Here is a 13354-nt window from a genome sequence, read left to right as displayed (position 1 = left end):
CATCTACTCACCAAGTTTCAACGGTATAGCTCTTATAGTTTCGGAAAAAAGTGGCTGTGACATAATCGGACAGACAGACGGACATGACGAATCTATAATGGTTCCGTTTTTTGCCATTTGGCTACGGAACCCTAATAAAACCACAATTAATATCGCGTTGAAACTAGGGCCGTGCGGTCCCAGCGCGCACAAGTTTTTTTGCAGAAATCGCGAAGCGTCTGGTTGACGTAATGTAATGGGTGACCGAAAAGCTGGCGGCTTCCTCGCACAACGTATCAGTATTGCGATACAACGAGGAATTGCCATCATGCCTTAAGGATTTAAGCTAGTTATAGTAATCCTCTGTATATATCCATTATGTATACAATTAATTAAGTTAGACACTTTTCCAGCAAGGACACTTCATCCGTAACAAACCAAATCCATTCGGCACAGCGCAGAACACACGCGCAACCCCCGCTCCTTTGGGCGAGCTATTTCTGCTCCTGCTCAATGCCACGAGGCCAACAACTCGTGACTCAGTACTCGACTATGCCAATTAGGTAATACACGAGCTAAAAGTGTTAATGGATGAATTGGAGTAATTTGCGGTTTTGTCTGACGCGCATGAGATATTTTTGTACGATAACGTTCGGGCTAATTATTGTCTCTCTATCGTGCGCCGTCATACGTCGTACTTTGCAAAGTTTTGACACTCTCGTTTTCATTTGTTTATATTTACTTACTGGCAAATTAAATGAAATCTGTTAGTCTAGATACATTGTTACGGACACATATTGTGGCTTTCAAAATATGTGTTAATAAACGAACTGCTGCAATTGTAGCATTTGCTTCCATTACGTAAGCAAACGTAGGTACTTACAGTAAATTAGACTCAATTAATATGACCTACGAGTACATTCTGTATTCCGACTGCTCACTTTGAATATCAAAACTAAGCTTGTCGTTTTACAATACAAGTGTTGATTTTTAGTTTCTGTCGATCTTTGTATTTACTAGAAATAAGCTGGGTAAACAATAAAAGTAAAACTGAAAATTCATGACTTATTTATTTTGGTCCCAATAAATTAAACACAAATAAATAACTTACTTGACTAATATAACATAACAATTACATATCACATTGCTTTGAATTGACTGTGATGCTCCTACTTCAAAAGCTCAAGCTATTTGCACGTTATTTGCCAAAATCATTACATATAAATATTAATTTACTCATAACAGATCTTAAGAGCCTAAAAACAATTGCAGTTTTACACGTGAAGAAATGAAGTTCCGTCTATTATAATTTTACTATTTCATTATTATTGTCATAATAGTCATTAATCATCATATGGTGAGTTGGTAGATATTTGAAAACAGTTTTGAAAATGTTGTTGATTGAATTACGGACACCGTAAAACAAAATTTCGTTTTTCCTCAATAAATATGATACTTACAGTTCCTTATTATACGAGACATTTTAACTTAATTACCTACTTAAAATTATATCGACAGAAATTCTTAAGAAATTACTCCTCCAGTCTTTCAAACCTCTCCTAGCACATCCGAAAACATTCATTCGTTCAGTCTTGTATCACTTCATACGATCTCTTTCAGAGTTCCTATTTAGATCTATACAGTCACTTTACCAAGATACTAGTAATTATTCCCCAAGAGTAAGACTGAAAATTAGAAAAAAAGAACGGAAGAATTAATATAAATAAATAGATCTGAATACTGGTAAATCAAATCGTGAAGTTAATAAACCAAGAATAGGTGAAGAAAATCACCTCTAAACTTCAGTTTCTGATGCCGAAAAACCACTAGTACCTTGTTAAATACGCAGTCATACTTGTTCAGTCACTAGTTAGCACTTCTCGATCGGACCATATCTCTTCCGGAACCACATCATGCCTCTATAGTCCGGTTCGTACACGTCCGGGATCTCCTTGTCGATGGCCTCACAGTACACCATCTTGACTGAGGGCACGCCGAACAACCTCTCTTCGTACTTGATCAGCTGTTTGAAGAATCCGGTGTTCGGCCGAATTTGCGGTCTGGAACAAGTAAGGCTTTATTAGCCAAAGGTAGTCCCGTCCCACAAGGTAGGTAGGTACTCCCATCTCAAAGGCCGGCAACGCACTTAACTATAATCCCCCTAGTGTTGCCTCCTATATCATAAAACTGATGTCCTACATCCAATAGTTTGGTGCAGTCTTCTCATATAGTTCGTGTCATCCATGATGACACGCAGATTTGTCAAATCTAACACTTAGTAACATGACAATACGAGTCAAGGCATGCGTCTTCGCGAATGACACGATCTATAAACGTATGAGAAATATACCGAAGACAACCGTGTTATAATCTTGGCATGGGTTTTCATACAATATTTTTTCTAAAATTATCAAGACATAATAAATATGGTTCTCAATTTAAGTTAGTTTGTCAACATTCTCCTAGCTTTTTCAAAGGTTTTGTTAAAATGACTGACATTTCCTTCGAAACTAGAACTTATGGGAGTTATTAAATTAACACACTTAGTAGTATCTTAGGAACAGTGTAATTATGTTTGACGACGTACCGTCTAAGTTTCATATGGTGGTAGGCGTCCCGCAGTGTCATCTTCTCCCACTTGATCAGGTAAGCTAAACACAGCGTGACAGATCTGGACACGCCAGCGACGCAGTGCACCAACACGACTTCTCCTCGTGATACGACCTACGGCAAACAAATTTAACTTAATATAAACTTGTAAGGAGTCTTCAGCATGATAATCAAGTGGCAGAAGATTTGACCTTCTTTAAATATCTTATACAGTATTGTTGTGGCGTAGACCAGGTATGTGTATTAGAGGACCTCGATATAGTGTTTAATGCTGTACAATGAATGCTGCTGTTAGTCTAGAATATTTATTCTACATGTTAGGGACATCTCTGTCCTACACACAAATGTATAAAACATTTCAATTTTAGGCATTATTATCTTATGAAAATGTTTTGGATACTTTTGTGTGATGGCCGTCATTAATTATCCAGTAGGATTTTCCACAGTACCTACGCTTACATTTTAATTCAGGACAAGGTATACCTACATTTTATGTTTACTGAAGGAAGATACTACCAAAGTGCCGATTACGATTACACATCGACTTGAAAGTATACCTATTGTTTTTATCAACACGTGTGAATTGCTTCTAAATAATTAAGGTGTATCGTGAACTTCGAAGTTAATTACCTCATTAATCAGATCAGCAACCCTCTCCATATACGGGTGCATGTCAGAATGCAGGGTGTCGAGCAGCGGCACGCAGTGCAGCGGCGCGCCCTCAAAGGGTGGGAGCTCCGGCGCCGCGCTCACCACGAGCCCGGGCCGCAGCGCCGCCACCGCGCCGGGCAGCGCGTGCGCACCACATACGAACACGGATGTTGTGACGCGGGACACGCCCAGGGGACAGCCTCTGGAATAATTTGATGCTTAAGCTAATAGGTCGGATACTAAACAGATCGGTATCTATTCTTCACTGCTGAGGTCATGACCTCAGCAGTTATTCTAGGTGCCAAACGTTATAAAAGTCCTCAATGATTACGAAATGGTTTGCTACGAGCACCTTACAAATTATTAAAGGAGATAAGGGACACTATTTATTATTTAGGAATAAAAGACGAAATAATACTTTTTTCTAAGCATGTTAGTACCCATAAGCTCCATGTAAATAAAAAATAAATAAATATAAATAAGATATAATAATATAATCACAGTAAAACTAATTTGCCGCTCACTTATCTCTTCGACACGAGTGAAGCGAGTAGAATCTGAATCCTTGTTCATTATTAAACTTTAAAATTAATGTGCACTTAAAATACAAGAAAACTATAAGTCGGTAACATAATAAGTACCTATTATATAATTTAAAAATCCGTAATTAATGATTCTTAATATTCATCGTCGTTTTCAAATATTTTGTATAGGTACCTTAACTATTTATTAAAATAACTGCCCTAACTTATTTTATTTTTCAGTTTTACAAATTTTATCACGTGATAAAAACGCGCCACAATCACCATATAATAAAAACATTACAGTCCTTCAGCGCTCTCAAATTCGTCTCGCCAACATCCCGTGTTGCCGAAGCCCACATTCCAAACAGAGGAACGTAAACAAGGCACATTCCTGATTGCCGTGTCAGCTGGCACGCGGCCAGCGCAAGGGAAGCTTCGCCCGTGAACTATCACTATCACACACATGACATATTTCATACATCATAACATTTTTGTCAACGATCGATTGTGTATCAAATCTCTGGGCGTTGGCGCGACGACGCGTCATAATGAAAGGATAAAGTGTCCGTGTCCTATTTTATAAATGCTCGGAGTACAGTAAAGTTTTACAGATGTGTTGTAGGTAAGTATATTTTATAGTAGGTGATTTTATTTTGTTTTTAGGTTTAATTTTAGTTTTAATTTTGTAATATCATGTTTAGTTTATTTATAGATTGTTTAAGAGCTTTATTATTCCCATTTATAAATATAGTCTGATTAGTAATTAGCTCAGTGTACTATTAAAATTGTATATTATTATTATTATATATTAATGAAGTGGTTCTATGTTTTCACGTCCCTTGAGTTAGGAATCAATATTTTTAACAAAAGTATTGATTGACACAAAGTTGGCATTGGCATTCACCCCGAGGGGTTATAAAAATGATAAATTATTAATTTTGTTACTAATTTTTTTTTTTTTTTATACAACGTCGGTAGCAAACAAGCATACGGCCCGCCTCATGGTAAGCAGTTTCCGCAGTCCCTAACACACCGCACCCTCGTTAAGCTCTGGCAAACTTACTCACCGGCAGGAACACAACACCAAGAGTAAGGTCTAGTGTTATTTGGCTGCGGTTATTCTAATAGAAATATGTTCTAGTATAAAAAAAATTGTATTAAATTAACACTAGGTAAAAAAAACTTTGTTTAGGTCCGAATCATAATTTAACTTTTTATAGTAGAAGCTGGTGCCCATTTAATATTATCTATTCCAATTTCTGTTTCGAAAAAGTTGGTTCTCAAACTAAGGAAAATAATCGTTTTTAGACTTTTCAAATTCCTGTAAATACCTGTTTAATTCCTCCTTGGTCAATTTCTGTGTTTCCTCCTCCACCCGCGGTTCCTCTCCCACACACGACACTTTGTCGTCAACAAGAACCTTCATCTTATTCACCAATAACAATTCAATTTTAAATTCACTTCCAAAAAAAAGCTATGTCAATGTTCGGTATCGTGTTCGATATCGATAAAGTTGTAGATTTGATCGAACGTTAAAGACGTGTGTCTCTCGCGGAGTCTGAAGCTGAACTGAAATGTTTGCGCGCGCCACAGATAATAAAAGAACCGGCGCCCGCGCAGGCACCTGAGCGTCCTGCGGCGCAATATCCGGCATTCCACGATTATTTTCGTACGCGTGACGATTATTTTGTTTACAATCCGCCTGCATACTTATTTTGGTTAGTCAGATCAGGATTCCTCTATGTATTCATATTGTTATTTGAGTGAGATTAGTTCGTCAGATTTAACACTTTATTAAGGTTTTGATCTTATTTTGATATATGACCTCGACGATCGCTCACGCTGCGTGGTGCATGCGAAATAAAAGGAAAGTCATGCGTGATATGCGCGCCAATCACCAAAACGATCGTCTGTGTCGTATCAAAACCATATCAAATTATTAAATTAGAACTGCCCTTCATATCTTCGCATAAGGCTAACGTCTCTGTATAATTAAAAAAATCATATTGAGTCATATACTTTTGAGTAGGATCAAAAATCACGAGTAAGTTCCCACTCATTTGCAGGCAAATGCAAGAACAATTTTAGGATTGTTTAGTCATTTATTTACGAGTATGTAGTGGAGTGGAGACAAAAATATAATTCATGTTGTATCTCAGTAATAATATATAACTATCCGACCAGAATTCAATGGCCTGCAGCAGGTAGGTAGGAATATCATTGTCGTTAAAAATGCCAATAAATTGTTTGTGTCGGTCAAAAAGAGGAGAAAAAAGTCAAGAAATCAGATATATGTCTCAATCAAACTTGTTTATCTCAAATTGCTCGACATGTTTCGCTGCATAACGAGTAGCTTCAACAGGAGCAAGCGTTGGCGGACCAACGCAGGTTGTGTTTCTCACAACGCGTGCTCCTGTTGAAGCTACTAGTTATGGAGCGAAACATGTCTTTCGACATAAAAACATTTGTGACCCGTTTAATATACAGGATGTTTATTTAGTCACCTACAATAATTTACGGGGTGAATATATAGGTCATGCTGAGCAAAAGTACTATTAATTATATCTAAGTCTCAAGGAAGTTTTATTATTAACATTCAGTATCTACTGTCGAATCAGATAGCGGCTCCGTCACATCTGCAATTACCGCCATTTTTTTTCATCTTTATTTTATGTTACTTATACATTATCAAGATGAACAAAAGAATTCGTAAGCTTCGTTAAATCACAGACGTCGGAGCTTCCGCTGAGTGATTTATATTTCCTCAAGCCAGTCACAGAGGCGACTCTCAGCTTACCCTTCACATTCTTTGTGTGACTGAAATAGCCGTGGAATTTACCTAGGGAAATCCGTCAAAGCTCTGAGACGATGGGGGCCCAGCGCAAAATTCTTGTTTAATGAGATTTCCCAGCGCCTTGGTGACCACTACTTCGGCCATAGAATAAGCCTGGCCCTCCAAAGGGGTAATGTTGCCAACGTCCAGGGCGACAAGTGACGACCGGTCTTGCCTAGTGGGTATAGTGACCCCGGCGAAATGAAGCCGATGGCTGGACCATCAGGTTCGAATCCCGGTAAGGGCATTTTATGTGTGCTGAGCACAGATATTTGTTCCTAAGTCATAGGTGTTTTCTATGTATTTAAGTATTTGTATATTATATATATCGTTGTCTGAGTACCCATAACACAAGTCTTCTTGAACTTACTGTGGGGCTTAGTCAATTTGTGTAAGAATGTCCTATATATATATATCTATATATGTGTGTGTGTATGTATATATTAAGTCAAGAAGGCGGCCTAGGTAGCATTTATTGTGTACATGCTAATGTACTACTGCCCGCAAGTCCGTCTGCGTTGAATGATAATTAGTTTAAATTTAGCAGCAAAAATATAACCATAACTCTATCTTGATAACTTTTTTTTATTACCAAAATAAGATTTCCGAATTCAATTTTCAATTTTTACATTTAATGTCTATCTTAATGTATGTCTATCTATGGGTCAAAGAGATATAAGATTACATTAAAGACACCTTTTTCTGCCTTTATAGTTACACGAGATAATTCAAAGTTTATACGGAACCCTCGGTGAGCGAGTAAAACGAACTCGCACTTAGCGCGTTTTTTTTCTTAGACTTTACCGCTCAATTACAATCAACACTTTGATAATAGCTTGTGGCGGCCTGCTCGTCCCGCCGGCGCCACCCGACCAGCGGTATAAAATCTCATACTCTATGCAGCAAATTCCATGCTCATGCACGATACGGCGCAACCATCGTCAGGTAGCAACTTTAATGACAATGGTCTTGCTGAAAAGAAAATCTCGTAGACCTATTTTCTTTGGCCTTCCTTTTCCATAGTCCACCTGTAGTCCCACAACCTATGTGTAAAATTAAATCATACAATACATTAATGTTACTAGGTACTTCTGAATAATTACGAGAATTATTTTTTTTTTATAAAGGCAAACGAGCAGACAAATCGCCTGATGGTAAGCGATTGCTGTCGCCCATAGACACACACAACATCAGAGAGGTACCGATAGTTATGTAATTAGTTTTGCTGGCTTTTTTCCACCAGAGAGGTTGTAAGTGCATTGCCGACCTATGGCTTTACGCTCTTTTCTTGAAGGTTTTTAGGTCATATCGGTCCGGAAATACCGCAGACGACAGTTCATTCCTCAGTTTAGCTGTGCGAGGCAGGAAGTTTCGGGAGAAACGCACAGATGAGGAATGCCAACCATCTAAGTGATGAAGATGGTAATGTCGCGTAGGGCGATTGCGGAAAGAAGCGGCAGGGATTACTTATAATCCCAACATTTCCTCGGTACTTCATAGTAGTATCTCTACGCAGCGCCAAGGAGTCAAGCCGATCAGAAATACGCTGACAGCCGACACTTCGAATCGCATGCTCACAAAGATTGCTCACTATATCTATACAAATATATACATAAATAAATATATGTTGAATGTCAATAGACCTATTTTTAGAGATATGTTATCTTTATCAAACATTTTGGTCTAGATACTTATCAGACTTTTAAATACAGTCAGCGTCAATAGTAGCGGATAAGACGCGGAAAAAGTGTCTAAAAGCGTAATAATGTAAAGCTTTATAAAGAGATATGGCATGTTTTACGTAAATATATTTACCTAGATATGTAAGACCATTAGGTAACCAGAGCGTGGCTAAAACTTTCCAACGGTCCAATAGACCCTTAGATTGCGACTGCATTGCTGCAGGAAATATCAATTATCCAGACGTCGAGGTATATTTTGTCAGTTTCATAAAGAAGACATCCACATTATTGTAGTTTCAAGCTTATTTATGTGCGCTTTTCCACATTTTTCAATCTTCATTCCGACTCATTGGCCCCTAACAGTAAGCTGGAGCGGTAGGCCTCCCTTGACAGCCTGCACGATGTTAGACCGCGAGTCCAGGGGCGGCACCAGCTTTGTGGTCGAAGCCGGTGCCACGCTGCACGCATGCAGGACCGCCGCCAGCCCGGCCAGCGACTGCATCTCGCCCAGTCGTGATCCTGCACACAGAACATTATAGCTTAACTTAAAAAAAGTACTGACTTCACAAAAGATTATACTATGACATCATTTTTGACCGAGCATCAGCGAGGGTGTCCGTCTCAACTTGGGCAAAAATGGTTTCGTGGAGATACGAAAGCATTTTTGCCACATGCGGACAGATGGAGAGGAGGCTGCAGATCACACTTTCTCAGAAGATTCCCGCGTAAATTTGTGAGCAGGTTCGGCAGTTACGAGTAGATAGATTTTTTCTGTCGTTTCGTTTTTTTGGGAATGTTCAAAATGGTGGAAATTGGCGTAAAGAACTTCAGTCAACCACTCGAATATGTGGCTTAAGACCATTTTGAGTTTGCTGTGATAGTGACTCAACGAAGTATTTTAATTTTTACATTTTCTAAGCGTAATAAAGCTTATTGCGAGGCCTACAGCTCATAGAGTCAATGGTATGATCTTCGTCAGAAATTCCACTTCACCAAATAGTGCAATCCGAGAGCACTGGCAGGAATTAAATATACCCAAATCAGTAATAGGTGTACTTATATTATTTAAAGAGTTCCCTCAATATCCCCAGGGTTCCATCATCAGTTTCTAACATGGTGACAATGGGACCAAATGTTATCCAAATCCTTTCAGCTGTCTTCAAGAAATCTGATAATATATTATAAAATTTTCGAAGTGAATTATATTTTTTTACAATACGACGAGGAGACACTCAATATTGTATTTCGCCGACCCTATGGACGTTCTACATGCTACATGGACGTTCGTGTTTGCCGACGTCAAGCGAGCAATTTTGGGAGATATCTCCTTAAAATATCACAAGATTTTAATTGACATTCATGGCCACAGATTGATAGACAAAGTTACAGAGCTTACAACGCCTACAACCATTGGTAAAGTGAAGCAACCGCCGATTATTTCTATTCGGTCTATTGGTGGAAAAATTAATTCACCGATAAAGGAAATTTTAGAAGAATACGTTCATATAAAAAAGCAACCTTTAGGTTGACTGGTAGAGAATGCCTCATGCCTTTTGTACTGTAAGTTTTCTTTTGTGAAATAAATAAATATAACACGGCCGTCGTATATGAAGAAACCGCCAAAACATAATGTTAAGCATCATATTTTTACGAGCGAGTCCACTTCATAATGGTTAAAAAGAAGAAAGGCGAAGGGAGACCTTGCGAAGATCATCATATGTTAAACAAGGTTCCAAAAAAAAAAAACTTATTCCGGACATTTATGGTATTTAGTTGAGAGGGTCCGAGAGATTAAGAGATTCCATATTCAGGGATCTGGACTTCATATTTGTATACTTATGTTGATGATTGTCTAATAGCTTCGCAAAACAAGATTATTATATTACTTTGCAACACGTTTGTTACGGAATGTGTACCCGTCTGTCGTAGGTACCAAATATCACTAACCACATATACTAGTTCCAGTGACTTACCTATGCATGCTCGAGGTCCATCACCGAAGGGCAAATAAACAAATTTATGTCGCTTCTTTACTTCTTCGGGACTAAATCGCTCTGGCCGAAACTCCCACGGGTTGTCGAAGTATTTCTCATCGTTCTGCAGTGCTTCCAGCGGGATTACGATCCTCGTTCCGGGGCCCACGGTTAGTCCCAGCTCGGAGAACGTGTAAGGCCGAGCACACACACGGTTCAATACGCCCAGAGATGGAAACATCCTCATCGCCTCCTTAAAAGCCATGCTTAGCAGCTTCATCTCCGCCACGGCATCGTAGCACAACTTATTATCATATTTCAGAAGCACTTCATCAATCTCCAATTGTATTTTTAATTGTAATTTAGGATTAAATGCGAGCTGGTGCAAAGTATAACTTGTGGCCGATGAGGACGTCTCAAAACCCGCGGCAAAAAATACGAACACTTGGGCCGTCATCATTTTCAAATCCATATCCACGTCCACAGTCACAGGTGTACCGTCTGGTTTGTAGTGCTCAATTGATTCGCCTACGATTTTTCCCTTGCTTTCTAGTTCCAGGAGGAGGTCTATGAAATCATGGCGTCCGGAGGGCTTGCACTGTCTAACTTCTCTAATATTCTTAACGAAATTTAAAAAAGCGTCTTCGAGTTTCTGATCGGCTACATGAATGTGGGACCTTAGCGGGGGGAATAATTCCCACACCATGTGCTTAATTAAGACTGGAAGCGGTCTGGCAAATAACAACCTGCCGATTTTTCTGAAGTGTGAGTCTTCGCTGCCGAGGGAATCGGTCTCGACGCCGAAGCCGCAGGCGCCTATGAACTCGGTGGTGAAGCGCGCCATAAGCTCGCGCACGTCGCAGGCGCCGGGGCGGGCCGCGGCCGCGCGCGCCACGCCCTGCAGCCGCTCCGCGCACCGCACCACCAGGGGGAACATCGCCTTCAGCCGCGCGGTGGTGAACGCTGGCGTCAGCCGCTGCCGTGTCAGCTTCCACAGGTCGCCGTCTGCGTGAAACATATTCGCCAGCAACGGTTCCACCTCCGGATTCCTTCCGAGGCCTCGTGGATAAAAATACGCAAAATCATTGCTTAATATATTCCTCACTATACCTGGGTCTCTTATGTACAACTCGGGAGTAGATCCTCTGTAGTATCCGACCACTTTCTCGTTAGGGAACCGGTTGTATAAGTCGTTAGCTACCTCTGTAAAGCTTTGCCGTCCGAAGAAGCCCTTGAAGTTGTTTCCGAACATGAACACGGGCGGGTCGTGCTTAACGTTCCTCTTGGCCCAGTAATCGTGGTTCCGAGTACCGAAATAGTACCCAAGAATTGCTAGTAACGCGAGCAAGACAAGAATCATGCTTACTGCTTGCAACACAAATGATAACTGAATGGAATCAATAAATAATACAAGATATTTTATCTAGAACTTTTTTTAGTAGAATCAAATGATACGAGACGACTGATTATGTGTGTGTGTGTAGGTCGTTTACTATGGAACCCAGTTTCGCACTAAAACTAGTACCTATATACAAATGATTATGCTATTTACGGCCTTATGTCTTAAATCTTCGATCCACTTTTGATGCGCACGACGTTTTATCATAGATACCTACTCGTAGGTGTACTATGAAATCCCGCTTTGAATCGGCGCAATATTTACTGTCCGAAACAGACTTTACTGTCCGATTTAACAAATAAACTATGTTAACCGACCTTTCTCCTGCACTCTTTATCTTAATACAGAAGTTTTCTCGGACCTATTAATCATTATTTTAAAAGAAACGTAAAGATACTTGCAATAAATAGGTATGTTTAATTAATATGCAATAAATTTCTCATGCTCTGAAATTAGCTTTTTGTTTATTTACGAAAGGGGTTGAAAGTGATATGTTTCTACCTTTTTAAAGATTCCGTTCAAAATGAATTTATCGTGTGTTTTCCAAAGAAATTAGTTTACGTATATTTTATAAATAACTTATCAATTTACTATTGCAACAACATAATAACATAACGCCTCTTTAAATCTTCTGGATGTAAAGCAAAAATTTGATTTCCTTACACCAAACATTAAAATAATAGATAAAAGCTCTCTTTGCCTCCTTGGGTCTCCTATTTTTGAAGAATCCTATTCAAATTTCATTTCCGACACAACTTCTAAATTCCAAAATTATGAAAGTCGTCTTCTCGAAATTAGTCCGCATTTCGCTTTATGTATTATTAAATTCTGCCTCTTTGTACCAAAATTAATGTATGTACTTCGCTGTTGCTCTTTCTCAAAATTTCAAAATTTGTTAATACCTTTAGACGACATTATCAAAAATAGTTTGGAATCGATTTTGAACTTGCAGCTTAGTGAAGAGTCCTGGACCCAGGCATCCCTTCCCATTCGTCACGGTGGGATAGGGATCCGCAAAATTTCTAGTGTTTCTACCCCGGCGTTTTTATCTTCCGTTCATAGCTCAGCAATTCTCGTAGGCAAAATCCTAAGGGCCTGCCCTCCAAACTATGAGATTGCTGGCTTAACGGAGTCTAAAAACGCCTGGTCCATTGCCTGCCCGGGTAAGGATTTTCCCGAAAATCCAAATTCACAAAAGACCTGGGACGACATTCAATGTAAAATAATTTACGACGCTCTTTTAAGCCGCAGCACAGGTTCAGCACGCGCCAGACTGCTAGCAGCAGGTTCCAGGGAGTCCGGCGCCTGGCTGCACGCCTTCCCGTCGGTACATACCGGAACCTTCCTGGAACCGCACACTCTGCGCGTTGCTGCTTGTCTGCGTCTCGGCGTCCGGGTTTGCGCTCCACATAGGTGCCCCTGCGGCACTGACGTCGACGTCCTCGGACACCACGGACTCTCCTGCCAAAGGAGCGCCGGCCGCTTCTCTAGACACGCCGCGCTCAACGACATTCTCCGCCGGTCTCTTGCCAGCGTCAATGTGCCAGCTCTACTCGAGCCCCCCGGCATTATAAGAGATGATGGTAAGAGACCGGATGGAATGACACTAATTCCGTGGAAGTTGGGACGGGTGCTGGTGTGGGACGCCACCTGTGTAGACACCCTAGCCCCGTCTCATCTCCACGGCACTTCTGCTAAGGCTG

General features: G+C 40.1%; 2 protein-coding genes across 2 annotated transcripts; both read right to left on the bottom strand.

The window, feature by feature from the left end:
* Positions 1-1030: 1030 nt before the first annotated feature.
* On the bottom strand, positions 1031-5372 carry LOC133519686 (dual specificity protein phosphatase 14). The gene is made up of 4 exons (XM_061853739.1): positions 5096-5372; positions 3220-3442; positions 2567-2703; positions 1031-2039 (listed from the first exon to the last, which is right to left on the bottom strand). The coding sequence occupies exons 1-4, from the start codon at positions 5188-5190 to the stop codon at positions 1850-1852; spliced, it is 645 nt and encodes a 214-aa protein (XP_061709723.1). The 5' UTR covers positions 5191-5372; the 3' UTR covers positions 1031-1849.
* Positions 5373-8564: 3192 nt separating this feature from the next.
* LOC133519683 (cytochrome P450 6B6-like) lies at positions 8565-12252 on the bottom strand. The gene is made up of 2 exons (XM_061853736.1): positions 10253-12252; positions 8565-8798 (listed from the first exon to the last, which is right to left on the bottom strand). The coding sequence occupies exons 1-2, from the start codon at positions 11610-11612 to the stop codon at positions 8626-8628; spliced, it is 1533 nt and encodes a 510-aa protein (XP_061709720.1). The 5' UTR covers positions 11613-12252; the 3' UTR covers positions 8565-8625.
* Between the last annotated feature and the right edge of the window lie 1102 nt (positions 12253-13354).

Source organism: Cydia pomonella, chromosome 7 (genome assembly GCF_033807575.1).
Source record: "Cydia pomonella isolate Wapato2018A chromosome 7, ilCydPomo1, whole genome shotgun sequence".
In the NCBI taxonomy this organism is placed as follows: domain Eukaryota; kingdom Metazoa; phylum Arthropoda; class Insecta; order Lepidoptera; family Tortricidae; genus Cydia; species Cydia pomonella.
This window is presented reverse-complemented; position numbering and strand designations above follow the sequence as displayed.

Bases quoted from the DNA above. Each gene is read 5' to 3' on its own strand.
- LOC133519686 (XM_061853739.1), bottom strand. From the start codon at position 5,190: ATGAAGGTTCTTGTTGACGACAAAGTGTCGTGTGTGGGAGAGGAACCG. The intron at 3,443-5,095 runs GTATTTACAGGA...AAATTATTCCAG, and splicing joins ACCAAGGAGGAATTAAACAG to AGGCTGTCCCCTGGGCGTGT. The intron at 2,040-2,566 runs GTACGTCGTCAA...TACTTGTTCCAG, and splicing joins CACCATATGAAACTTAGACG to ACCGCAAATTCGGCCGAACA.
- LOC133519683 (XM_061853736.1), bottom strand. From the start codon at position 11,612: ATGATTCTTGTCTTGCTCGCGTTACTAGCAATTCTTGGGTACTATTTC. The intron at 8,799-10,252 runs GTAAGTCACTGG...TTCTGTGTGCAG, and splicing joins TGGACCTCGAGCATGCATAG to GATCACGACTGGGCGAGATG.